Below are 27,221 nucleotides of genomic sequence, written 5' to 3' on the forward strand. Positions count from 1 at the left end.
CTAGTAAATTAATACTATATTCGTGTAGTTTAGTATACGAACAAAAGTAGATTATCATTTCAATTATTTTTTATATTCATATTTAATTTATGATATAATTATTTGAAAATATATATGATTTGAATTGTAACTAATTTTATTTAATCTAATTTTTTTTTTATAAAAATATGCTACATCGTCAAATAACTTTTAACACGTTAACACAAATTAAAAGTGATTTTGATAGATAAATAAATAAGTTATTTTACCAAACAACCTAAACGAGTAGACGATTAAGATTCTCATCTAATCACTTTTCGGACCTAGATTTAGTATGTGTTAGGTGTTGAAATTCGACAATGTTGGGGAAAGGTCATTCTCATAAGAATAATTCTTTGGTTGGTAAAGAAAACTTGAAAGGAGAAGGGGTGAATTGTGTAATTTTAATTTTATAAAAGAATTTTCTAATGTTGACCCAAATGATCACCCCAAGTCAAACCTTTGAAACTAACTCTTGCGTTTATTTAATTAAGCAAAATTTCAAACAATTTCAATAAATACAATTCAAGTATGACATAATATTCAATAAAGTGGAAATTTTCACAATATACAATTCCATACATATATGGACTTAATCTATTCACATGTTGCTAATATGAGTATAACTCAATTGACATAAAATATGTCCTATCGATCTCGAGATCAGATGTTTGATTCTGTCACCCTGTATATTGTTAAATAAAAACTACATATATGTTTGATATAACCATTAATAATTCTATAAGTTCTCGTCTCCTTTCATATGTTTGATATATTTAAAAATTAAAAAAAAAACCAAGTAAGTCCTCACCTTTTCACATGTGTTGACTTGAGGATCTAAATATATATACAAAATTAGTAAAAATATGTTTCATTTATAAATTGTCACCTCGACATGCCATATTATTTTTTATTAGTCAATTACCGATCAAATTTACTCAAGATCATTTAGTCATAGGTGGTTAGTAACTCGGCCCAAATCAGCTTCCTTAGATGTATGAAACTCAGCCCAAATGGAATCTGCATACTTGCAAAGCCCAAAATGCCAAACAGGCCCGAATCATATATCATCACACAATGTTAAAACTATTTTGTCCATGTTAATTAAATACCCTTTTTATATATATAAAAGCCCAATTAAATACTAATCTCAATAAAATAGCTGGTCAAAATTTAATTGTAACTCAATCAAATTTCTGCTATAATTCATAGGAATAGTGGAAGTGGAAAAATATCTAACACTAGAAGTAAGGAGAGAATATTAAGTCATGGGCAATAACAAAGCTATAAATTATGTAGGAAGAAGTAAAATTTTCTTTTTTTATTATAACTTTTTATGTGCACACAATCTTCAATGGAGGGGAACAAGAGAAACACCATTGATTTTATACAAAAGTATACTGTCTAATTTACTAATTCGTAGGAAGAGACTGTACTTTTGTATTTGAAAAAAAATTCAGGAGGGATGATCTTTGAAGTAGATGATGGTTGATAGAGTAATCCTTGATCATAATTTCCAGTATGAGTATTTGGGCCAACGTGAAATTTGTGGTTGGTAGTAAAACATTGATTCTCCTCTTGAGACTTAATTCAATCTTCATAGATTTTTCGAGATATTTTCTTACGAAGTTTTGTTATAGCATCTATAACAGCCTCGGGTTTAGGTGGACAACCCAGCAAATACACATCGACAGGAAATTAACTTATCGACTTCCCGAACAGTACTATAAGAATCGGTACTGAACATCCCTCCTATAATTGTACATGCTCCGATAGCAATAACATGGACAAGACATCTATTACCGTTTTATTTATAAGTTTTAAAAGAAAACAATATAAAGAGAAAATTGTTTCGAAGAAAGGGAAGAAAAAGAAAAGGCAAACATTTGAAGAGAATTGAGTGATGAACCACGCCCGAGGAGGAAGAGAAAAAAATGCTTTTTCCTTTGAACAATCAAGATCATGCTTGAAGAAAATTGAGTTATGTCCAACCGCAAGATGGAATTTAATATCTTCTAAAAGTGGCGGAAGACCCCATGAATCTCTGTTCAATTTCTCATTCGATTAACCCAATAATCGTCCAGGTTCAATGTCCCTCTCCTCTGATTGGCTCCCTTCAATGTTCATTTCCTCACAGATTCCATCATTAGTCAAGAATTTTAGCTGATGAAGTAGAGATTTCACTCTTCACTTCTTACTTTATTAAACCCCCAAAGCAAATCCCGCCGGAGCTCGTCACTCTCCGCCGCACCTAATGGCCTTCTCCGAGTTCCGTCCGCTCGACGAGAGCTCCCTGATCGAGTACATTAAGACTGTTCCTTCATTGTCCGACAAGCTCGGCAATAAGTTCGATGACATTAAGATTAAGGAAGTCGGAGATGGCAACCTTAATTTCGTTTACATAGTCTTAGGCTCATCGGGTTCCTTCGTTATCAAGCAGGTGACCTAATTTCTTGTCATTTTTAGCTTATTTATTGAATTTCTGTCGCTATGGCCTGACTTGTCGTTCTGGGGTTTGGAAATGGAGAGCGGATTTTGTTTGTGTTGGGGAAGTATTGGGGTTTAGGGTTTATGTGGGGAGCGAATTTGTCTGGTTAATGATTTGATTTGAAGAGTCGTTTCAGGGTTTCATGGATTGAAGAAGGATAATTAGTCATAATTAATTATTGTCTTCATTCTTGACAGCTTAATGGAGCCTGCTTAATAAGAGTTTTTAGATAAATACTTCACCCAGAAACACTAGATGTAGAGGAGATTACAAACTTAATCAATGGGTTTGAAATGTTCGCATGTTATAGAGCTTCTTCAGAACTTAGTTAATGATTTGTGCGTTGGAACATATTGAGGTACCCTGTTTCTTGGAGGAATTTTATCATTTGAAATCTGGGTTTTTTAAATCATGTAGGCTCTTCCTTACGTTCGTTGCATAGGGGAGTCATGGCCAATGACAAAGGAACGAGCATATTTTGAGGCAGTGACATTAAGAAAGCATGGACATTTGTGCCCAAATCATGTCCCTGATGTTTATCACTTTGATCGTACGATGTCGTTGATTGGCATGCGTTACTTGGAACCTCCTCATATAATCTTGAGGAAAGGTTTGATCGCTGGAATCAAGTATCCGTTGCTGGCAGATCACATATCAGAATACATGGCGAAGACTCTCTTTGGCACATCCATCCTTTATAATTCGACCACCGTGCACAAAGAATCTGGTACTTCCATGTTTTTGCTTGCCTATGAAGATGTGTTTTTAGTGACCATCTAGAGATAGAGGGAAAAGATTTGTTTCTTTTTGTCCCAATTTACTTTGGTGCATTGGCATGGTTATTTAGCTTGCAATACTTCACTTGTACAGTTGCCGAGTTCTGTGGGAATGTGGAGTTATGCAGACTCACTGAACAGGTCGTGTTTTCTGACCCGTACAAAGTGTCTGAATACAACCGTTGGACATCACCGTATCTTGATCGTGATGCCGAGGCTGTTAGAGAAGACAATGATTTGAAGGTTGAGGTTGCGGAGTTGAAAGCAAAGTATGTTATACAATACTCTTCTGTTCTTGCTTCTTTGTTGATTTTGCTAATACATATGATGAGTAGGCAAGCTAAAGATTGATTCTGGATGGTTTGATTATCAGCTAAAGTTCTAACTTTTAGATATACGTTAACCATGTGAATCTTTTAAATGCTAGTCTGCTATGCCTGATTGATTCAAAATCCAATCTTCTTTCTATTTTCAATGTATCTGACTGATCTGGCTCCGTTTCTATCCTGTTTTTGTTAGATAAAAAATAAACTAAATGATACCAAAGAATATGAACATTTTAGTTTATGATGATCATGTTGCTGAGATGTTAGATTCTTTTGATGTTGTTGAGATATTGTTTGTTTTCTATAGAAAAGGAAAACCAATCACCTAATCTATTATAGGGAGATTTATTTATGATATATGTGGCAATTGGTTTTTCTTTTCAGGTTTATAGAGAGAACCCAGGCCCTTGTTCATGGAGATCTTCACACAGGGTCTATTATGGTCACGCAAGAATCAACTCAAGTCATCGATCCGGAGTTTGCATTCTATGGACCAATGGGTTTCGATATCGGAGCCTTTTTGGGGAACTTAATCTTGGCCTTCTTTTCACAAGATGGACATGTCGTGGAAGGTAACGATCGAAAGGTATGATATAAATCATAATGTTCGTGTTGTGAGTATCAGAAATAGTTTAGTAGATTAGACACCTATATCAATCGCATTTTGTTTGATGCAATGCAAGGCATACAAAGAGTGGATTTTGAAGACGATTGAAGAGACTTGGAATCTGTTTCATAAGAAGTTCGTGGGGCTCTGGGAGCTGCACAAAGATGGTCCTGGGGAGGCTTATCTCCCTGCCATTTACAACAACCCCGGGCTTCGGCAGCTGGTTCAGAACAAATATTTGACCGACTTGTTACATGACAGCCTTGGTTTTGGAGCTGCTAAAATGATCAGGTTTAGCCCACTTCTTTCAATACCAAGGATATATACATATATTTCGAGAGTGATTTTGAAAAGCGATTTTAACCTTTTCGAAATCTGTGATCCTCTCCTATAAACACACCGACTCCTGAAATCAATGTGTGTGTGTGGACAGGAGAATAGTGGGAGTGGCTCATGTGGAAGATTTTGAATCCATCAATGACCCGAGCAAGCGAGCGGGATGCGAAAGGCGAGCCCTTGAATTGGCTAAGCTACTTATGAAGAAAAGGCGAAATTTCAATTCCATTTCTCAGGTCATCTCTGCCATTCGTGAGATCCAATAATCTATGCGTGTTTGCCTTTGGTCATTGGACACGGGAACAAAGCGTTTGTGAGAAGAAAATGAGACCGTTTCGAATTTTGGAATTTCACGAGCTTCATGGTACCCAACAATTCTCTGGTTTCTGTTTTCCCAATCCATGATTTCATGAATTTTTAGTTGAAATAAGATAGATCGGCCAAAATGAGCATAGCTCATTTAGCATAATACTTGTACTATCAATCTCTACTTCGAGGTTCTATTTTTCCACAACCATATTGTCAAAAAAGACCGAACTTGCTACCGTTTGCCTTCGTAAAACTAATGCCTATCTTCTTCATTGCTTACTCTACATTTTGAACTTTTCCTATCATTAATCTTTTTCATCACACCATTTAAGTTTATTACACTTGATTGTAGTTTCAAAGATTATAAGTTTATCTCATTTAATAATGTATTGTTCTTCACTTAAGAAGACACTCTTTTGTTTAAAAGATATTTGAAAGTTCAGTGGATATAGTATTATTTGATAGGTCGTTTGATTTTTAGTTTGGTAATTTTTTGAATTTTTAAATTGCAAATAAATTTTATAAAATAAGATAAATATAGAAATTAAAAAACCATTTCCAATTTTAAAACTCTCATTATTCTTCATCGAAATTTAACAATTCAATACAAATTTAAAATAAAATTTTCATATATATTTGAATTGCAAGCCACCTAAAATATTTCCTCACATATCAAATGTGATAGATTACGTTGTTATATTTGAAGCAATTTTTTGCTTTTAACATTATAAATATCCATAGTCAATTGAGACACTCATTACCATCAATACTTCGTGATTCCATCCTCCATTGTTTAGAACAGAAAAACGCAACAATCACAAAATAATATTGTCATATACGAAGCCCACGTATTTATAAAGTCAGATCTCATCGTAAATCTTTAACTTAAATTTGGTTAAGGGTAAACATTTTTCTTTTCCAGAAAGATGAATTAGACATAAGTGTTCTTTCAAAGTTTCATGCAAACTTCAAATCTTTATTATTTTACGCAAATCCAACATTCAAAAACACAGCAATTTACATCTCCACTTTCATTACAAATCCATAATCCTTCAATTCCCTACCTCTACTGAATTGATCAGAATTCAAGCCCGCCACCGCCGGAGTTTCAACTGTAAAATCCGACGCGGATCCTTTAGGGCTGGCAGAAAAGCTCCTTCAGTTTCACTAACTATAACAGATCTCCTTCAGTTTATCCGCCGCAGATCCATCCACCGAATACTGCCAATCACCACAGCCCCTCAAAACGGATCCACAAGTCGAGAGGAAAAAACAATTTCAAGACTGAAAGATTAGAGAATTAAGAGTTAAAACCTTGTTCAGAACCCAAAGCGAGTGCTTGTAAGCTCTGTGGAAGAGTTCTTCTAGGGATTTGGCATCGTTCGCATCGACTTCTCTGTAGTTGACGAAATTCTCTCGAGCGTACTTGGCGTAGTAAGGCCTCGAGTCCTTAGGTAACCGCCGCACTAACCTCAAAACTTCGCCGTATATTCTCAGGGCCTTCTCCATTTCTCTCCGATCAAAATTCGCCGCCGTCTGACCGCTTCTAGGGCCAACAAAGTTCCTTCTTCTTCAAGTCCTTAACTACCACGAGTCCTTCATTATTGTGGTTCTGTTTTGTTTATAACGGCCCAATTGGCCCAATATACTTTTCAATTGTAGCTTTATTTTTGTTAGAATTTTAGTGAGTTCATTTGTATCCAATTTTGTGTGGACATGTGTCAATTCTGTTAAGGGTTATGTTAATCCAGAAATGTGAAAACAACTTAAAAGTAGTTACAAATATGTTACATTCATAACATTCAAGCTACCTTTATATATACTGTGTAACTAATTGTAAAAGTAAGAGAGAAAAATTGTACAAAATGATCATCAGCTTCTTCGTAGATGTTGGCTATCCTTGGCCGTAAACCATCGTGTTCATCTTCTTCTCCGATCGTCTTGTTCTATTGTGTACCTTTGAGTCATCGATCGTGTAGCATTTAGCCAACGATCGTTTAGCTTTTAGCCATCAATCGTTTACCTCGGCACCCCTATCGTGTAGACGCTCATCGTCTTGAACCCCATCATCTAGACGATCTTCAGTAAAGCCTTCATCGTCTAGACGACTCTTCCCTTATCGTCTAGACGACTTCCTGCTTTACCTCAAATCGNGAACCCCATCATCTAGACGATCTTCAGTAAAGCCTTCATCGTCTAGACGACTCTTCCCTTATCGTCTAGACGACTTCCTGCTTTACCTCAAATCGGCTAGACGACTGCAGCCTCATCGTCCAGGCGATTTCCGGCAGCATCTCCCTCCGATTCTCTTTTTTCTTTTCTCTCTATTTTCTCCGCAACAAAGAAAAGAAAAGTATAGACATTAAAGTTCTACAATCAACAACAGTGCCAAGTTCTAATTTCAGCCATCAAGGTGTAGGGTCGAGATTTCTCATCACACGGATTGTGCTTTTAGCACATTATTTTGTGTTTGTGTGAATAACAAATGTAGTATACGGTATTTGTATAGGGCCTGAGTATTGTTAAGCCCAAAAGATCGAGTGCAGTGTGTAATTTTTCAACCCATATTTCACTTCTCAAGCCCAATAGGTTATTTATCTATAAGGTGGCATCCTTGAACCGATACCCATCTTTCGGCTAACCTAGCCTTCTCCGTCCCTTGGGACTAATAAGGGGTAGTACAGGAATATTCACCTGTTGTCCATCGACTATGTCTTTTAGCCTGATCTTAGGCCCTAACTCACCCTCGTGGACGAACCTTGTGAAAATCCGTGAATATTTGAAAGTTGGTAAAGACTCACCCCTTGTTTTAGTCAAAATGAGTCCCCGACATTGGCTTCCACCAATAGTGGACTATTATTAAGGTAGGCAGGCCAATAAACACTCTGCTTACCTTAAGCATTGACTAAATATAATGAAAAAAAAAAATACAAAGAAATGTTTTTTTTTTTTAACCAGAATCAATTTTTTTGCATTTTGAACTTCTAACTTTTTTTTCAGAGTCCGACCATGAGGTCTGATAATTCTTCACTTTCCCAAACTGAGTTTGTTATAGTATCAGGGCAGGTGGTCCATTGAGGTCCTATGTTCAAGCTCTTGTTTGGCTCTTCTTCAATTTCAAGCCCACAAGTGAGGGGAATTAATTTTACCTTCACCCATCAACTTAAGCTTTTAGATCAATTGGTGATTTAAGATGATATCAGCAAGATTATTTAAGATGGTCTTTGTCGTCTTGAAAGAATTTTTTAGGTTTTCACTATGATTCATGAAGAACCTCAAATTGGAATTCAACCTGCAACTTTTGATTCTTCTACAATTTCTTCTTTCGAATCATCACAAAGCCCTTTCTTTCTTCATCACAATGACACATCCAACCTTGTATTAATCCCTGAGTTACTCACGGATGAAAACTACGTTACCTGGAGTTGTTCAATGATCTTGGCCTTATCTATTCATAACAAGCTTGGATTCATCGACAACACAATCACTCAACCTACTGGTGCTTTGCTCCTTGCCTAGATTCACAACAATCACATAGTGATTGACTGGATCTTAAATTTAGTATCAAAAGGAATAGCTTTCAGCATCCTATTTTCCGATTCAACACTAGCAATCTGGCTTATCTCAAGCAACATTTTCAACACAAGAATGAACCTCATATTTTCCAACTCAAGTGTAGTCTTGCCACTCTAACTCAAGATCAACAATCAGTTACGATGTATTTCTCCAAGATGAAGAGCATATGGGATGAATATGTCACGTATTGGTCCTGACCATATGTATGGCAAATGAACTTGTGGAGGTATGGAGGATTTGAAAATTTTCTTTCAGTATGAGTATCTAATGAGCTTGTTCATAGGATTGAACGAATCCTACAACCATTCTCGCTCTCAAATCTTACTGATGGATCCAACACCTTCAATTAATAAGGTCGTTTCACTGATTGCACAAGAAGAACAACAAAGGTCTGTTCCAAATATGTAATTTCTACCTACAGTTGACCTTTCTTCTACAATTATGCATATTGCTGCTGTAGTTCTGAAGCATTCTTCTTTTCCACAAGGTTCCTTTGACTCTAATCGACAACGTAAAGATCGCCCAATTTGCTCTCATTGTGGCAAATCAGGACACACTATGGATCGTTGCTATAAAATCCATGGATATCCTCTCGGTTATCAGACAAAAGGAGGCCAACAATAATAATCTTCCAATATTGCCAATCTAGCATCAGTTCCTCCTACTACTACCAATATTGTCGCAAATATTCCTGCACCTATTGATTCAACATCCATCTCTTTTGCTACACTCACTCAATGACATGAGATTCTCACTATGTTGCAATCAAAATTAGCGATAGTAATTGTTGAATCAGATGCTACTACTTCATATCTAGCAGTACTTGTTCAACTTTCAATCCTTATGACTATTGGATACTTGATTCAAGTGCTTCGACTCATATATATTTTAATCTTGTGGATTTTTCATCCTTAACTTCGGGTAATACCTCAATGATTTTGCCTGACAAAACTCAGTTGAATGTCCAATTTTCTAGCACTATATGTTTGTCTGATGATCTTTGCCTTCAACATGTTCTCTATGTGCCCCAGTTTTGATACAATCTTCTTTCCATCAGTGCCCTTACATCCACTCCATCTGTTTTAGTGCAATTTTATCTTGATTCTTGCATAATTCAGGACAAGTTCACTTGCGAACGATTGGCAAGGGTGACCTCAAGGAAGGACTTAATATTTTGCATGATTTTGAGATTATGGCTGTTGTGAAAAATTCTAAAGTGTGTATGGCTACAGTTTCAAAATTTTTTGTGGATTTATGGCATTCCAGGCTTAGTCATCTCTCTTTTACTCGTTTGAATCATCTTAAAGATGTTTTACACTTAGATTCATATAGTACGGAGCATGTTGAACCCTGTTATATGTGTCCTATTGCTAAACAAATGAGATTATCCTTTCATTCGAATAATCATTTATCTATACAACCTTTTGATTTAATACATGTTGATGTTTGGGGTCCGTTTGCTACACCTTCATAAGTTGGTTATACATATTTTCTTACCATAGTTGATGATTGCACATGTTATACATGGACTTACATGATGAAAAATAAATTTGATGTTTTAGTCATCATCCTTCAATTTTTTTCAGCTGATAAACACTCAAAATGGTAAGACTATACAAGTTTTTAGATTTGATAACGCCCCTGAGTTTCAGTTTAAAGGTTTCTTGTAAAAATTGGAGTTGTTCATCAATTCTCATGTGTGGTTTGACCTGAACAAAACTCAGTTTTCGAACGAAAACATCAACATATCCTTAATGTTGCTCGAGCTTTGTATTTCCAGTCTCGGATTCCTATGACTTTTTAGAGTGAGTGTATATTGAAAGCCACATTTTTATCAACTGGACTCCTTCCAAAATTCTTAACTAGCAAACTTCTTTCACATTACTTAATGGTTCTTCAACTGATTATTCAGTCCTTAGAGTATTTGGTTGCCTTTATGTTACATCAACCTTGCTCTCAACTCGCCATAAATTTTCTCCAAGGGCTATCAAATTTTCTCCAAGGGCTATCCTTATGTGTTTGTTGGATATCCACCAAGGGTTAAAGGTTACAAATTGTTTTACATTGAAAATCAGAGATTCTTTGTCTCTCGTGATGTTGTCTTCCATAAAGATATTTTCCCTTTTCACAAAGTCGTGACTTATAATCAACACCCTCAATTCCTTAACGACGTTGTTCTCCCTCGAGCTTTTGATATATCCTTTTTATTGGGTTTTATATCTTAAAACTCATGATTTTTAAACAATAAACTTATTCTGTTAATCAATATAGATGTTATCAAAGTTTTATTCAATAAAGTTGTTATCAAATATACGAATTACTCATTTCGTTTTAGAAATGGCCTAAATCCAATAAACGAAGATTCATGGCTATTACATGAGCACTTCAACTTTATGTGGAGACATAAATATGGATCAAGTTCGAGTAGATAGCCAAAATGGTCTATAGTAAACAGATAAGGGTAGGTATCTTATTCTAGGGACACTATCGGATGCGGCCCACTTTACAGATATTACAATTGTTGTAAAATGCTACAAACGAAGTGATCCTGATTTGTTCATGTAGAGACATGCGAGTGGGGGCGTCCTATGCAAAGAGTTTGTATAAGATAGGACTAAGAAATAAGTCACTCTTACTTTTAACGCTTTTTACTGTTTAAGACTGACTATTTCAAAGTGAAGACTTATGTAACTTGACCTTAATCCTGAGCTAACTATGAACTCCTGTTTATTCAAGATTATCCTTAGATTTGCATTGGAAGAATAGGCTCAACAGCGCCGGCTCAATAAGCCTTCCATTTCAGGGGTAAGACCGGGTAGATAGTTAGGGACATAGGGTGCAAGACGAAATTCACTCCTACCCACTTTTAGGGATAGTAGAGAGGTTTTTCCCTTAAGTGTTGACTCCGGGTCATGAACAAGGGGCCCCACCCTCTCATTTGCCCGAGGGAGACTCAGTTTGGTGATTGGATCACAAACCAATTGTTCATTAGATGATTAGTGGGACTTAAGGAACAAGATGTAATATCAGGGGTAAACAACTATTGACCCAGTCGTTATTACAACCAACCTATGAAGGGTTAACTTACTAATTATGATTATATAGAGTGGATTCATGAACCTTCTTTCTGTCAGTTCTCGACTACAATTAGCACACATCTTTACCAAGCCCTTTTGTTCTATCATTTTATTTTCGTTACTATCCAAGATGGGTGTTTTAAACATTGTTGCCCCATCTTGAAGGGGAGTATTAGATATATTTTAGTTAGTTCATTTTCATCCAATTATTTGTAGACACGTGTCCATTATATTATGGGTTATTTATCCCTTGTAACATAGTATATATGCTTTAAGGAGAGTATTGAATAATAAAATGGTCTTCACTTTCCCAAGTTGAGTTTGTTAATTTTTATTTTTATTTTTTTAAAAAAATAAATATATATCTTTACAAAAAATAATTTTAAACCAAACTAATTGGATATCTCAACTGGCTAATTTAATGTGTTTCTCTTTCCCCAAAAAGAAGAAGAAAAAAAAAAAACAAAGAAGAAGAAGAAGAGCTATGAGTTTAGGGAAAATCCCTAGAAGAACTTGTATGAATGAGATATTAATGATGGCTTAACTAGGCATTTCTAATCATCATACATTTAAAAATACAAATAGTATTTATATGAACATAGTGTTTCTTTTTTAGTAGTCCCATTTTAGGAGAAAAACGAAACATTAAAATGATTGTTTCAATTAAATGGTACACATGCATGATATCATTATTTCAACTTTTTTATGCATGGATGAAATATCAATATCAACATATATCTTTGTAAATAAAAGAATTATAATTTTTCCATAAAATATCTAAAAAATCATCTATAGCCTCAATATAAACAAATACAATAACACTATGTATAAAGTAGTAGTTTATATGTTATAAAAAGTTTATCAATTTATAACAATTTTATAATTCCACTAATAAAAAATACGATGCGTACGTTTCAATGCATATTTTAATCTCTTATATGTAGGCTTACTAGAAGAGTAAAATAAATAGCTCTATGTGTTTTGAAATAAGTAAACATATTATTTCTTTCAACGAATACAAACATTATTAAATTGACAAAAATTATACACATATTTAACCAAAAGAGTGGAGGTTCAAATTCCTCACCTGTAACTTGTTGAAATTGTTAGTGAGGGAAACTTGCACATGTTCATCATTGTTGTAGGCCTTTTGTGAGTGTGTCTACAAGCCTGTTTCTCCTAATTTCTCACCTTTCAAGTTGACCAACGTGATGGTTCATCGCACAAGTATAGCTCAAAGCCAAAGAGGAAGTTTCTTCTTATTGGAAGGTTTTCTAGCTATGTATGGATGAACCAGGACGGATAAAATCAAACCCGAAGTTTCCTTTCTTGTCCCTTCTGTCTGCGAGTTATTTTGAGTTATCAGTAAAGCAGGACTTTTTGCCAAACCTATCACACTTTTATGCCTAAATGAGTACATGGAGTATATAGCTCATCTAAACACAAAAGTAAAGTCATGACTCTTATTTGAAGATTATTTACTCTCCCTCCTTTATGGAGTCGTCAAATAAGGCTATCTACACTTATTTGTGATTATGTGTAACTTTGACAATATCAGGATAATTCTGGAGGTCGAGGTGGCATGGCCGGGGGGGACAACTCCGCTCCATTATTTTTCGATTAAGTATATATTCACCGGCTCAATTGTTCGACTCAAGACCCAAAACTATGACCTTTTCTTTTGGGATTCGTGTTTTCTCATACCACCTTTCAATTTTTTTTGGACTTGGACCAATGTATTGTTTTTGGGACTCGTCTGAATCAATGTTCAACACACATATTGATATATGAGATTGATAGAATTAAAATAGAAAATATAACTTAGATATTGTTTGCAAGAGAAGTGGAAATTTTCACTATAATTCACGGACATTAACCATTCCAAATATAAAGCCAAAAAATCAACGATGCAAATCAATTAATAAAGACAAGATTCACATTTTCATCTCTTCGAAATCTTATTTCTCATTATATTTTTATGATTCACAATTTTACATCCAAGCAAGATTTCTTGTTTTACGTGGAAGCCGCCAAACCTTCCGTTGTCACCTTCGAGCTACGGCCCCAATTATTTCCCTTCCATGCCAAGAAAGAATTTCAGACTCTTCTGCACTTGAAAGTGAAACAAAACCCCTCCTCTTAATTGTCCTCTCAATTCTTCCATGAAATCACAATCTGACAAGTTCACAGTCCCAGCAACTATCAATATGAACCACCAATTCTTCCCTTAATTTCCATGGCTTCCATTTCTTCTATCTTGGCTCTCCGATAATCACCCATTCTTCTTTTTAAATCCCCCACCATCTCTGTTTTTTTCTTCACTCACTACAATGGATATCTGGTCTTGGATTTCTGACCTCCCCAACTCCGATGACTGGACTCACTCCTCTGCTTTCACCTTCAACCTCGCCACTCATGGAAATTCCTCGATTCAACTCACTGCCCACCGCTCCACCGCCGCCGATTCCCATACACTTCTTAATTTCGCCGTCGTACTTAATGGGTTCCCGTCATTTACCGAGCTGAAGACCTTGTGGGTCTCGAATGCCTGTTCTCTGTCGTCCGAGACACCATTCCTTCCTCTGGTTCTTCAACTCCTTCAAGAAATCATTTCCCGGTCACCTGCCGGGCAGAAGAGTACCTGCCCTCGCTCTCGTTTACAGAAACTGAAACCCGACCCGGTTTCATGGATCATGGACTCTCACTCGCCGGAATCTTTCTCCGGCTTCTTTAATCTCATTTTCCTCATCCGACTCTTCTGGGTTTGCGCCTGTGACGCCCCTGCTGAAATCGGCTCTTTCTACTTCAATTACTTGCTTTCCCCACACCTTGAAGCTATGTCGTCCAACCACGCGCCGGTATTGCGAACGTTTCTCATCACCATTGGCGTTGATGCTGAGCTCTGTTTCACTCGCACGCTCGGGTACGTGATAGCGAAATGGCTAATCCTCAGAGAAGTCGGCGTTGGGCTACAGACACTAACCCACGCGCCGCCGCAACGAAGCCTCGGTTTCACCTACGCGACGGAGGCGCACGGGTTGTGGATTCTGAAAGGCCACGCGCCGGTAATGGGGATGAGAGTGACACGCGCCGGTGGCGGTGGTCGGAAGTATCAGTTCCCATTAATCGAAGCGAAAGAATCGGCGTTGAGATACGCTCTGGCCCACCAGCAGCTTGAGGCGGTCGTTCAGTTAGAATATTCCGTCCGGTACCACGAGGGCTATGTTCACGTAGGAACACGTGTCGATAATATTAGACTCCACGTGGCAAGGCTGGCCCTCGGGAGCGTTGATGACGTGGAGTATGCAGAGGAGAGGCATTTCGTTTCACGGGTTCGGGTTTGGGTCGGGCCGGAAGTCGGAGCAAATTATGTCGGGGCAGTGAGTTTGGGCCGGTCGACGGAGAATGCAGAACGGGAGGTGAAAGTGCAGAAGATTTTGAAGGGTAGATTTGGAAAAACGAAAATGTCGACGGTGAAGGCGACGTCGAGGAGCTCGACTAGGACGAAGATGAGGAATTGGCGGTGGGACCAGGAGGCGGAGGGGAATGCGGCGGTGTTCGAGGCGGTGCTGTGCGATAACACGACGGGGAACGAGGTGGCGACGAAGAAGAATTCCGGTGGGAGCGAGAAGGGCGAAGACGGGGGCGTGGGAGAGAGTTTTATGAACCGGTACAGTGGAACGAACCGGGCATTTAGTAAAGCCGGAGGAGTGGTTTTTGCGGGAGATGAGTATGGGGAAGAGGTGGGGTGGAGGCTGAGTAAAGAAACGGAAGGGAGTGTATTAAAATGGCGAATTGGAGGCCAAATTTGGTTAAGTTATTGTCCAAATGAGATGAGAATTCCTTATTTTGAAACAAGGTGTGTGGAGTGGTGTGATGAGGTTGATTTGCCTCTAATTCCCACTAAATGAAAGACAAACTCTACCAATATGATCATATTGTAATTATAACATCATTGTCTATTGCTTTAAATCTTATACTATATCAACTTTTAAATGTTTCTATCAACTATTGAGCCTAAATTTATGAAGATGGCAAGATAAAAAAAAGGGAAAGAATCTACTGTCAAATGTACACTAAATTAAACTTTGTGATGTTAAATCTTGTCATATGTGCATATTAAACTTGTTATTTTAGGAGATATTTAAGATTATTTTGAGTATTTCTACATTTTTTGTTTTCTATTTTGATTTCTCAATTAGTATACAATTGGCTTTCAATTTTCTAGATCTTGTTTTTTACGATTTTCATTTATTAATTTTTTTAATGACTTTTGAGTTCTAGAGCCTTCAAATGTCTATTTGACCTTTAAAATGATAAATAATGCTCTTCAAAATTTAAATTAATGATATTAAAAACTTTGTGTTTATTCAACCCTGTGGTGTCTTTTTCAAATCTTGTTTTAGATTTGATGATTAAATTGATTCATTAGATTAATCTTTATCAAACTAATTCTAGTGTGAATTGTCTTAGAATATGAAAGTGACCATCATGGATTTTATGTTCGATTTAAGAACCATTCATCCTTTCAACTAAGTTCTTAATTGAAATTAATAATTTGATAAGTTAGCCTTATTTATGAGCATATACAATAATCCTAAAAAGATATTTAGCTTTATACAATCCAACTACTTTGACATGAATACAAATATGCATATAAAAAGGAAAATATATGCTTTGTAAGATATAAGGACAAAATGGAGATGTAAAAATCTTTTCTTGTAACCTATATAGTATAGATTAGGCTCATGATCTATGACCTGTTTTTATTAATCAAAAGTTCTCTTCATCTCAAACCCAATAGCAAAAAACAATTAAAGTTCTAAAGTTTTTTATGATTGAATCCTAAATCTTAAAAGAATATAATTGAATATCTAGTCTTGCTCAGATATTCATTATAAAACTGTTGGGCTTGAAATGCGGAAGCAGGCAAAATGCAAGACGGATTTGCAAAGTATTTTCGGGCCGAGAGTGAACGAAGGCCCTTACATGACTATTGGATACCCCTCGATGCTTCAGACAAACGCTAGGTCGCGTGCAGGATGTACAAACCGTGTGACGTACGATCTCGGCCTTACACTTCAATGGTTAAGAGGAGAATCACAAACTTCTACTGAAGAAACCCTACGACTAACTTATCTTTTCTTTTCCTTTCACAGAGAAATAATTGAGAGAAAAGAAAAGAGAGGAATGCCAAGAGGCGGCCGGAATTCGCTAGCGAGAGAAGTGTTCGATCGTCTAGGCGATGGAGGTAAAGCAAAAGTCGACAGAACGATAAGGCAGGAGTTGTCTAAACGATGAGGCTTTACTGAAGGTCGTCTACACGATGAGGCTTGCAGAAGTAAACGATCGTTGGGTAAAAGCTAGAAGATCGTTTGCTAAAGCTAAACGATCGTTTGGGTCGGGGGGTATACGAAAAAGGAAGACGATAAGAAGAAGAAGATGAACACGATCATTTACGTGGTTCGACCAAGGGAGGCCTACGTCCACGGAGAAGCTGACGGAGTTTTCTTTATTCAAAATTGCTTCAAGATAGTGTAATCACTCAATTATAATTGCTTCAAGATACATCTCTACTAGTTATGCATCTTTTCTCAATCGGGTGCCACATTCTAAACCCTTTTAACACATTATGTGAAGCCCAAAAACATACACTTCACAGCTCTGGCAGCAAGCTTCCCTTTACTCTGATGAACATAGCCAATGCAGCCAAATACCCTCAGGTTATTCAGGTTAGGTGACTACTTGGTCCATCTTTCTTCAAGGGTTAGAAGGTTAAGAGATGCATGAGGGCATCTATTCAGTGTATAGACTGTATATGAAGCTACCTCTGCCCAAAACTTCTCAGGTAGTAAAGCATCAGATAGTAAGCTTCTGACCCTCTCCATTACTGTTCTGTTTAACCTTTCTGCTACCCCATTTTGCTGGGGTGTATACCTAACTGTCATGTGTCTTAATATGCCCTGCTGTCTGCAATAAACATTGAACTCTTCTGCACAATATTCAAGCCCATTATCTGTTCTAAGATACTTAATCTGACAGTTAGACATTTTCTCAACCATCACTTTCCATTCTTTAAACTTTTCAAACACTAAATCCTTAGATTTAAATAAATAGATCCAACTCTTTTTTGAGTAATCATTAACAAATGTAAGGAAATACCTGGCACCACTCAAAGTCTGAATGCACATAGTCAAGGATGACCTTGGTTGTGTGCTGTGTCTTTACAAAGCTCTACCTAGTAGCCTTCCCTATTACACAATGTTCACAAAAGGATAGGCTCGGATGTGCTCCCTTATGTAGAATACCTTGGTTGGCTAGAGCTTGTAGACCTTTGGCACTGATGTGAGAGAGTCTTTTGTGCCACAGGTCTCCTTCAGTAGGCTGATTATGAGTCACAATCAAGGCTGTGTACTTGATGAACACCTTGCATTACATACATTCCATTTATCTTCACCCCTCTAAGGACAGACTTACTGTTTTTCAACACTTCACAGTATCTTTCCTTGCCTCAGTATTCACAGCCAATAGAGTCAAGCATGCCTAGTGAAATTAGATTTCTCTTCAGCTTAGGCACATGTCTGACATTTCTTAAGAGCTTGACTGTTCCATCTTCTAACTTCAATGAGACTGAACCAATCCCAACCACTGGACATGAGTTATTATTTTCCATGTAGATTGAACCTCCATCCAATTCTCTGTAGGTACTGAACCAGCCCTTGTGAGGTGTCATGTGGAATGAACATCCTGAATCTAGAACCCAATCTAGGTTCTTATTTGCTTCTTCTTCTGCCCTGTAATTAGATGTAGCCAAAGCATCAGAATAAAAGTAAGAATCTTCACAAACTGAGGCTTCACCTGACTAGTTTGGTTGGACTTTGGGTTGTGGCTGAGATTGTTTATTTTTCTGCTTATTTTTCCACTTGAGTGTTCTGCAATCTTTGATCAAATGTCCAAGTTTTTTACAATATTTGCATCTGACCTTGAACTTTTCTTTTCCTCCTTCATCATTTGAGCTTTGTTTGCCTTTCTCCTTGTTATTTTGTTTTGACTTCCCTTTAACAAACCAGCCTTCTGCATTAGATTTTTCTTCTTTGCTTGTAATGAGTTCCATTTCTTTGATTTTAAGAGCAGAAATAATGATATCAGTAGTAATGGAATCTCTCCCATACTTCAGGGCTATCTTCACTTCTCTATAGAATTCTGGCAATGAGTTAAGAAGCACAAATGCTTCATTGTCTGCCCCGATTTCTTCTCCTTGAGTCTTAAACTCAGTAGTAATTCTCTTGAAATCATCTAAGTTCTCTGTTACTGACTTCGATGCATTCATCTTAAATGTAAAGAACCTTTTCCTTAAAAAAAGTTTATTAGGCAGATTCCTTGTCTCAGAAAGCTCATTTAATTTGTTCCACATCTTGTAGGTTGTCTCCTGATCGATTACTTGCCGTAAGACATTATCTAACAAGTTCAAAACGAATGTTCCATGAGTAGTAAACTCCATATTTTCTTTTTCTTCTTCAGTCACTGCACTTGGTAGCTTTGTCGGATCATCAAGGGCCTTGTGTGCCCTCTGTTGTCCCAAAATAGCCTTTATTTTGACCTTCCACAAACCAAAGTTGCATTTTCCATCAAATTTCTCGATGTCGTACCTTGCAACTGCCATTGCTAAACTGAAAGTTCGACTAAAAGACTTCAAGATTATTGCTTCTTTGAATCTTGACTAATCTTGAAGCTTTTTTGTAGGCTTTGATACCACTTGTTGGGCTTGAAATGCGGAAGCAGGCAGAACGCAAGACGGATTTGCAAAGTCTTTTCGGGCCGAGAGTGAACGAAGGCCCTTACACGACTATCAGATACCCCTTGATGCTTCAGAAAAATGCTAGATCGCGTGCAGGATGTACAAACCTTGTGACGTACAATCTCGGCCTTACACTTCAATGGCTGAGATTAGAATCACAAACTTCCGCTGGAGAAACCCTTCGACTGACTTATCTTTTCTTTTCCTTTCACAGAGAAAGAATCGAGAGAAAAGAAAATAGAGGAATGTCGGGAGGCGGCCGAAATTCGCTAGGGCGAGGAGTCTTTGATTGTCTAGGCGATGGAGGTAAAGCAGGAGTCGATAGGACGATAAGGCAGGAGTTGTCTAGACGATGAGGCTTTACTGAAGGTCGTCTAGATGATGGTCGTCTAAACGATGGTCGTCTACACGATGAGGCTTGCAGAAGTAAATGATCATCATGGGTAAAAGCTAAACGATTGTTGGGTAAAAGCTAGACGATCGTTTACTAAAGCTAAACGATCATTTGGGTCAGGGGGGTATACGGAAAAGGAAGACGATAAGAAGAAGAAGATGAATACGGTCGTTTACGTGGTTCAGCCAAGGGAAGCCTACGTCCACGGAGAAGCTGACGGAGTTTTCTTTATTCAAGATAGTGTAATCACTCAGTTACAATTGCTCTCACTCTCTCACAAAATTAGTTATACATAGTATTTAAAGGCAACTAGGTTTATAACAAAAACTGTAACCGAATGTAGTTTATTTCACTTATGTTTAACAAAAACTTTGTATTCTACATCATCATGTAACAAACATGAAGTGTTTCATTGTTCGTGGAGAATACAGTATAAGAATTAATGTTAATTTTAAAATAGATAGGGATCAAAATATAACATAAATATATAAAAACTGAAAAATTAGTCCCGCTAAATATTTGGAGCCCTTACATTGTTGCTTAATCTGAACTATTTTATTTTCAATTTTTTTGGAATTTGATTAGTTGAGTTATTTGATAGTTTTAGAGATTTTAATTTTGTCTTTATGCTTTGATTAAATATCTACTAATGTTTTTGTCATTGTTATATGATTTTGATGTGCAATAAATTTTTCCTTAGATGAGTAGAAAAATATCATGACCTAACACATACACACATATACACATGCGTAAAGGATATAATATATATATATATATATATATAGAATTAATGTAGGTTAAGTTACTTGAAAATTGAAATATTGGACGATAAAACAAATAGAAAATTTTAAAATTTCATTTGAAAAGATAGATCTTTTTTCTAAATCATAAAAATCGTAAAACAATTTTCTTAAATGAAAAATATATTAATTAACAAACATCGTCCAAACTATTCATACACCCTAAAATCGATGAAAATCAATTTGTAAAACTATCCATGCACACTAAAATCGATGAAAATCAATTTTACAAACTAAGAAAATTTTAAAAAGAGGGTTACGCAAATGGAAATACACAATATTTAAAGTATTTTAAAGGTAAAAAATTACAAGCAAATTGTTGAAAAGGAACTCATAAATCAAACATGTTGGGTAAATCAATATTTAGGCCAAAACTTAAAAAGGCATTCAAGATCAATTAAACAAGAACCCACAAAACTTACCAAAAACTTATAAAAACACCTTGAATCTGCGGAACAGTATGTTAATGGCCTCCGAATACTCGAATCGATGATCCTAACATCACGAGCAAACATAAATTAGGCCAATATAGCAATGGGTATTCAATAATCTACAACAAAAACTCATAAAAACACCCAATTCTTACCCACAACTAAGAGCCCCGACAATGTATGACGGTGCTAGTCAAGCGGCGGGCTTGGACGGGCGAAGGAAGTCGGGGGAATCTAGATCAATGGTTGGCATTTGAGCGACAACGGGCATGGGTTCTTTCTTTTCTTTTCTTTTTTTTTTTTTTTTTTTTTGGGAGAAATCGAACCTCAGACCACACTATACAACAAGAGTGTACTATGCCAGTTGAACTACACCCTTATCGGCATAAATTCTATTTTGTGTAGAAGAGAAATTGAGGAGAGAGAAAAAGAGGGATGTGAGTTGTGAAAGAGGGTTTTGCCTTAAAAAAAAAATCGGATCAAAATTTACAAATTTCAAATATTTTATCAACTTAAATAATTTTTTAAAATCCCTTATCCAAAAAATTTGAATTAATTATATTTGAACCAAAATACAAAATTAAAGGGAAATAAAAATCCAATAGTTTGAGATAATTAACTTAAATTCACCTAAACTCGGAAGGTTACAATTTATATACCAATGATATATTGTTATATAATGATATTACATTTTAAAAATTATAAACTATATAAATAATAATAATATAAACAGAAAAATAAATGAAATAAAATAAATTAGATAAATAGTGATAATAATACAAATCTCCAAAATGTATAAAAAGATTGAAAAAGAATTAGATAAAAAATGAAAGAGATCGACAAATAATACATGCTGAAAGATAATATCAGTAAGAAAAGTATTTTGCAGAATCAACATTTTCGGAAAATACCCCTTTGCCAGAAAACCACCAATACAGAGACATCTCAGATAACATATGTGAAACTTAAACAAATATTGTCAATCACATAATATATAATAAACTCTCCATTTGACTATATTTTTTAAGTAGTGACAAACACATAAATAAATAGAGCATAGTTAGAAGTATAGTAGCACAATATTATTGAAACAAAACATAACAGTCTGAGAGACAATCCACAACACCACCAAAACAATAATAGAAATCACCAAAACCAAACAAACCAACCTAAGGGGGAATAAAAACAACCAGAAGCAACCAAACAACAATCAGCAACAACCACATTCTACTTTTCCCCTTTTGACACGCTTAAAAAAAATGGATTCAATGAAATGAAGAGGAGAAACAGACAAACAACCATCAATCATCATCACATCCTCATTGTGTGCACTAGAGTCCACACCCTGATCAGGAGCATCCAAGAAACCACGAAGCTGATTCAGCATGTCATCCATTTCAACTTTTCGAGCAGAAAGCCTTTGTATTAATACACCAATTCCTTTTGACTCATTAGCCAGCACATCAATCACTTTTTTCCTGTAAGGAGTCTGAAGGAAATCCCTAGTTGGACCACTTTTGGATACTGTCATGAACAGTATTATATAACGAGACGTTAACACTTCATGGTCAGGTCTTATATAAACTCTTTGTATAAGACGCCTCCGCTCGCATGTCCTCTACACGAATGATCAGGATCAGGCCATCTGTGACAAGTTACAACACTTGTGACCATTCCACAAAGTGGGTCGCATCCGTAGCGTTATCAGGATAAGGTTTCTCTCTTATATCCATATACTACAGACCATTTTGGTTATCACTTAAGACATGATCTACTTGTATGTCACCATATACATGCTTAAGTTACATCCAGATAACTAGGGATTTTAGGTTTATTGGTTTGTGGTAAAGCAAATAAAACATTCAACTGAGCAAAATCAAGAAATAAAGTAAAATATCATATATTATACATCACAAGCGTTCGTACAAATTGTTTACAAACTACAGGACACGAGATTTTAGGGCATCAACCTCAACAAGGGTTGCCTTAGCAATCAAACTAGTGAGGTAGGTTACATAAAACTCACGCATCAATTGTGGATAGTAAGACCCAGGATTCAGAATAATTCGCACAATATCAACCTTCACTAGTAACTCCATAATCTCTAGGCAGTCTTGTGTACTTGTTTAGAAAGATCTCTTTCAACAACAATCCTTCTATTGACCACAAACTTCCACATCTTTGCACTATCCTCAGCATGAAAAGATATACCATTCAATGACACTGCAACAACATCCTTCTTTTTAACTCTCCTCTTGGTCTCATTTCTCATGTTATCCTTATTCTTCAATTCCTGAGGATCTTCTCTGGACACCTGTTCATCATTATCAATCCATTCTGAGTCAAAAGCATCTTCATTTTGAGTACTTGGTTTTGAAGAGCCAACACCTTTTCTATCAACTTTGTGAAGGAATTTGTGAAGGCATTGAGCGGAAACGTGGATAGATCACAATTTTGTTTTCACAGAGTACCAAAATTTTACAGAAGAAAATATGCATACAATAAAAAATTTACTAAAGGAAATCAGACATGAGGATTTCCATGAGCAGCGGAATGATCGTTCCAAATTTTATTTGAAATTGAACACTAACAATTGCAGTCAAGAAACGAAAACTTACAGGTCATGCACAAAATTACATGTTTTACAATAAGATCAAGGGATAACAAATACATACCTTTGAAGACTCATGCTTCAAACTCTCTCGATCACGAACACTCATTCAGTCTCCAAGGTAGCAAGACACGAACACTCCAACACAACAACTGCAACATAGCACAATCAAACAACAAAATCGATCTCAACGATGTCTAAGATCACGAACCCAACGAACGGCCTCCAAAACCTCGAACTCAATTGAGTTGAGTGAGGACACCACCATAATGGCTAAGTTAGTATTCTCAGTGAGAGAATCCAGAAGTGTGGGCTCTGTGTGGATTTGGTTAGAGGAAGAGACCGGAGAAATAAAAATCGTGTAGACGATTGAGCAAGTGGGAGATGAGAAAAAGTCTATCATATAGACGAATGATCAGTCGTTTAGATGAAGGCAAGCTATTGTATAGCAAACGTCCTGCGATCATTTAGCTACGACTAACTAAGTGAACTATCGTATAATGTCACTCCACGACCGTTTAGTCGTTTAGTGAAAACAAATCCACTTGACAACATATCGTGAGTTTTTCCGAGAATAGCAACTCTTGCAAAATCTTCTAAATTTAGAAAAACAATTTTTCTTTTATCTCACGGTTACCATGAAAACCACCAATAACCTCCCACTTAATTGGTTATTAGAGAAAAATAAATAATTATCTAATAATTAATACTATTATAAATATATATGATAACCAACTTACCATATTATATTTATAACCTATAGTTTTAATATTTCATCTCATGAAACATATAAACCATAGCTCTTCTTCTATTTCATGGTACTTAATGTAAATCTTATTTACATTAATCCTCCACTTGATGTATCTCATACATCACACCGATCATATCATATATAATTGAATTTTCTCTTGTCAATTTGAACATTTCAAAGCAACACCAAGAACTGATTCTCAACTTGAATCCATTGAGCTACCAAGGGGACCTTATGGATCTATAGCTTGAAGCTCCAACGGTACGTGAATAACTGACAAAACTCTTTAGTCATGGGATCCACCATCCGTTAACTGTCAGACATTCCACTAAAGACTGACAACTGCACTCTCCTTACTACAGACATATTTTGTGTCCATACCAAACAATCAACAGTGCGATAACTCTTCACAGATCACTCGTAAGTATACATGGGCCAATAACTGTTATGCCCTTGTAGTTACATCTAACTTCTTAAGTTATAGTTCTACTATGACTGAGTCTTTTCTTCCAAAGAGAAGCTGTGGCCACCATGTTCAAGACCCGGAATCAGCCCTTAAGGGAGCAATCTATCTACTTACCCCTGCTTCGGAGAAGGAGTGAATTCCATCTTATGTAACTGAGTTCCTAGCTCCCAAATCAGACAAATCCTCAATAAGGTAGACATATTGAGTTGGTAATCTGGCCATTCTCACCCATACTAATCAAAAGACCGCTTCAAAGGTAGGAGTTCCCAAAACACTCAGGATTGAGGTCATGTCACCTATGGTTGTTTAGGTGAGATGTAAGTCTCAAGTATTTTATGATGTTATATAAAGAGACTAGTCATCTCATAGTCTGGTCTTATACAAACTCTTTAGATAGGATACTCCCGCTCGCATGTCTCCACATGAATGGTCAGGATCAACCATCTGTAGTAGTTCACAACACTTGCAAACTTCTACAAAGTGGGCCGTATTCATAGTGTCACCAGGATCAGGTATCCCTCCTTAATCCTTATACTACAGACCTTTTTAGGTTATCACTTAAGGCATGATCCACTTGTATATCTTATATACATGCTTTAGTTTACATACAATAACCATAGAGCTTTGTTTATTGGGTATGAGTAAATGCCAAATAAAATAACTCTTATTTTATTCATAACAATATGTACAGTTTACAAACTACGAGACTCCGGGAGAATTAGGACACCAATCCCAACAATCTCCCACTTGTCCTAATGCCTTGGGAGACTAATGTACAATACATGAAAAATTACAAGTACAATATACAATAAACTAGGGTATACTCTATACCCCGTATCATCTCCCAACCCCAGTATCATCTCCCACTTGCCCTAGACAAGATGTTGCATGTCCCGTAGACCTAGACTCTCTAGATGACCCTCAAACACTTTAACCATGAGAGCCTTTGTAAACAGATCAGCAATGTTGTGCTCGGACACGATCTTCGTGACTATTATATCACCGCGATGCACAATCTCCCTGATCAAGTGGTATTTTCGTTTGATATGTTTGCCTCGATGATCACTTCGAGGTTCCTTTGAATTTGCCACAGTCTCGCTGTTACACAATAAAGAGTGATTGGCAAATCCATATTTGGAAAAACTTCCAAATCTGTAAAGAATTTCCTCAGCTAAATAGCCTCCTTAGCTGCTTCACAAGCAGCTATATATTTGACTTCCATACTGGAGTCCGCAATGCATTCTTGCTTGATGCTTCACCACACTACAACCCCTTCATTCAGAGTGAACATTGATCCCAATGTCAATTTACGTCAATCTCTATCACTCTGAAAGTCAAAGCCTGTATATTCTATAAGGATCAGATTCTTATCTTCATACACGAGCATGTAGTCCCTCGACCTCTGAAGATATTTGAGGATCGTCTTGACTGTCGTCCAATGATCTAATCCTAGATTGGATTGATAACGATGACAATCCCTACTGCATAGCGAATGTCGGGTCTGGCACACAACATTGCATCATTAAGCTTCCAATAGCTGAAGCATAGGGAATCCGTCTCATCTCTTCAACCTCTTGAGGTATCTTAGGACATTGATCCTTAGACAAAATGATTCCATGCCTGAAGGGTAACAACCCCCTCTTCGAATCCTGCATCCTGTACCTGATCAACATTTGAACGATGTATGATGCCTGAGACAGGGCTAACCTCTTGTTCTTACGATCCCGAATGATCTGGATTCCTAGAACATACTATGCCTCACCCAAATATTTCATTTTGAACTGGACAACTAACCACTTCTTAATGTCAGTCAGAAACCCTACATCATTCCCAATGAGTAGGATATCATCCACATACAGTACCAGAAAAGCTACTGAGCTATTGATGTTCTTTTTGTAAACACAAGGCTCATCAACGTTCTGATCAAAGCCAAATGATTTGACCGTATTGTCAAATCTAATGTTCCACGATCTAAACGCTTGTTTCAGCCCATAAATAGACCATTAAGCTTGCAAAATCTTTGCTCTTGATTTGGAACTACGAACCCCTCTAGTTGAGCCATATAGATGGTCTCCTCAAGATTACCATTAAGAAAGACAATCTTGACGTCCATTTGCCATATCTCATAATCATAAAATGTGGCTATGGACAGGAGTATCCTGATAGACTTGAACATGACCATGTGAGAAAGTTTCCTCATACTCCACTCCCTCGACCTGGGTATAATCCTTGGCCACGAGTTTAGCCTTAAATATTTGCACCTTTTCATCTACACCTCATTTTCACTTATAGATCCACTTACACCCTATAGGTTTTACCCCATCAGGTTGATCCACAAGCTCCCAAACTTTATTGAAGTACATAGACTTCATTTCTTGGTTCATAGCCTTAATCCACCCATCTTGGTCAACATCCTTCATTGTTTGCTTAAAATACAATGGATCCTCGACCCCATCA

At 36.7% G+C, this 27,221-nt stretch overlaps 3 protein-coding genes across 3 annotated transcripts; 2 read left to right on the forward strand and 1 right to left on the reverse strand.

The window, feature by feature from the left end:
• The first annotated feature begins 1,881 nt into the window (after nucleotides 1-1,881).
• LOC120086041 (methylthioribose kinase) lies at nucleotides 1,882-5,146 on the forward strand. Its single transcript, XM_039042461.1, has 6 exons — nucleotides 1,882-2,458; nucleotides 2,924-3,233; nucleotides 3,377-3,551; nucleotides 3,993-4,194; nucleotides 4,292-4,506; nucleotides 4,649-5,146. Exons 1-6 carry the CDS (start codon nucleotides 2,273-2,275, stop codon nucleotides 4,815-4,817), a joined length of 1,257 nt encoding a protein of 418 aa, XP_038898389.1. The 5' UTR covers nucleotides 1,882-2,272; the 3' UTR covers nucleotides 4,818-5,146.
• A 669-nt stretch (nucleotides 5,147-5,815) lies between these two features.
• LOC120086049 (LYR motif-containing protein At3g19508) lies at nucleotides 5,816-6,478 on the reverse strand. The gene is made up of 2 exons (XM_039042472.1): nucleotides 6,175-6,478; nucleotides 5,816-6,081 (listed from the first exon to the last, which is right to left on the reverse strand). Exons 1-2 carry the CDS (start codon nucleotides 6,367-6,369, stop codon nucleotides 6,028-6,030), a joined length of 249 nt encoding a protein of 82 aa, XP_038898400.1. The 5' UTR covers nucleotides 6,370-6,478; the 3' UTR covers nucleotides 5,816-6,027.
• Nucleotides 6,479-13,638: 7,160 nt separating this feature from the next.
• LOC120070225 lies at nucleotides 13,639-15,562 on the forward strand. The gene has a single exon (XM_039022104.1). The coding sequence runs from the start codon at nucleotides 13,844-13,846 to the stop codon at nucleotides 15,422-15,424; it is 1,581 nt and encodes a 526-aa protein (XP_038878032.1). The 5' UTR covers nucleotides 13,639-13,843; the 3' UTR covers nucleotides 15,425-15,562.
• Nucleotides 15,563-27,221: the final 11,659 nt, after the last annotated feature.

The sequence above is a fragment of the Benincasa hispida genome, chromosome 1 (assembly GCF_009727055.1).
Source record: "Benincasa hispida cultivar B227 chromosome 1, ASM972705v1, whole genome shotgun sequence".
In the NCBI taxonomy this organism is placed as follows: Eukaryota; Viridiplantae; Streptophyta; class Magnoliopsida; order Cucurbitales; family Cucurbitaceae; genus Benincasa; species Benincasa hispida.

What these genes read in the sequence shown, in the direction of transcription:
- LOC120086049 (XM_039042472.1), bottom strand. Translation starts at nt 6,369, where the DNA reads ATGGAGAAGGCCCTGAGAATATACGGCGAAGTTTTGAGGTTAGTGCGG. An exon ending in CGCTTTGGGTTCTGAACAAG is followed by an intron (nt 6,082 to 6,174) that starts GTTTTAACTCTT and finishes GGTGATTGGCAG; the next exon opens with TATTCGGTGGATGGATCTGC.
- LOC120070225 (XM_039022104.1), top strand. Translation starts at nt 13,844, where the DNA reads ATGGATATCTGGTCTTGGATTTCTGACCTCCCCAACTCCGATGACTGG.
- LOC120086041 (XM_039042461.1), top strand. Translation starts at nt 2,273, where the DNA reads ATGGCCTTCTCCGAGTTCCGTCCGCTCGACGAGAGCTCCCTGATCGAG. An exon ending in CACCGTGCACAAAGAATCTG is followed by an intron (nt 3,234 to 3,376) that starts GTACTTCCATGT and finishes TCACTTGTACAG; the next exon opens with TTGCCGAGTTCTGTGGGAAT. An exon ending in GTTGCGGAGTTGAAAGCAAA is followed by an intron (nt 3,552 to 3,992) that starts GTATGTTATACA and finishes TTTTCTTTTCAG; the next exon opens with GTTTATAGAGAGAACCCAGG.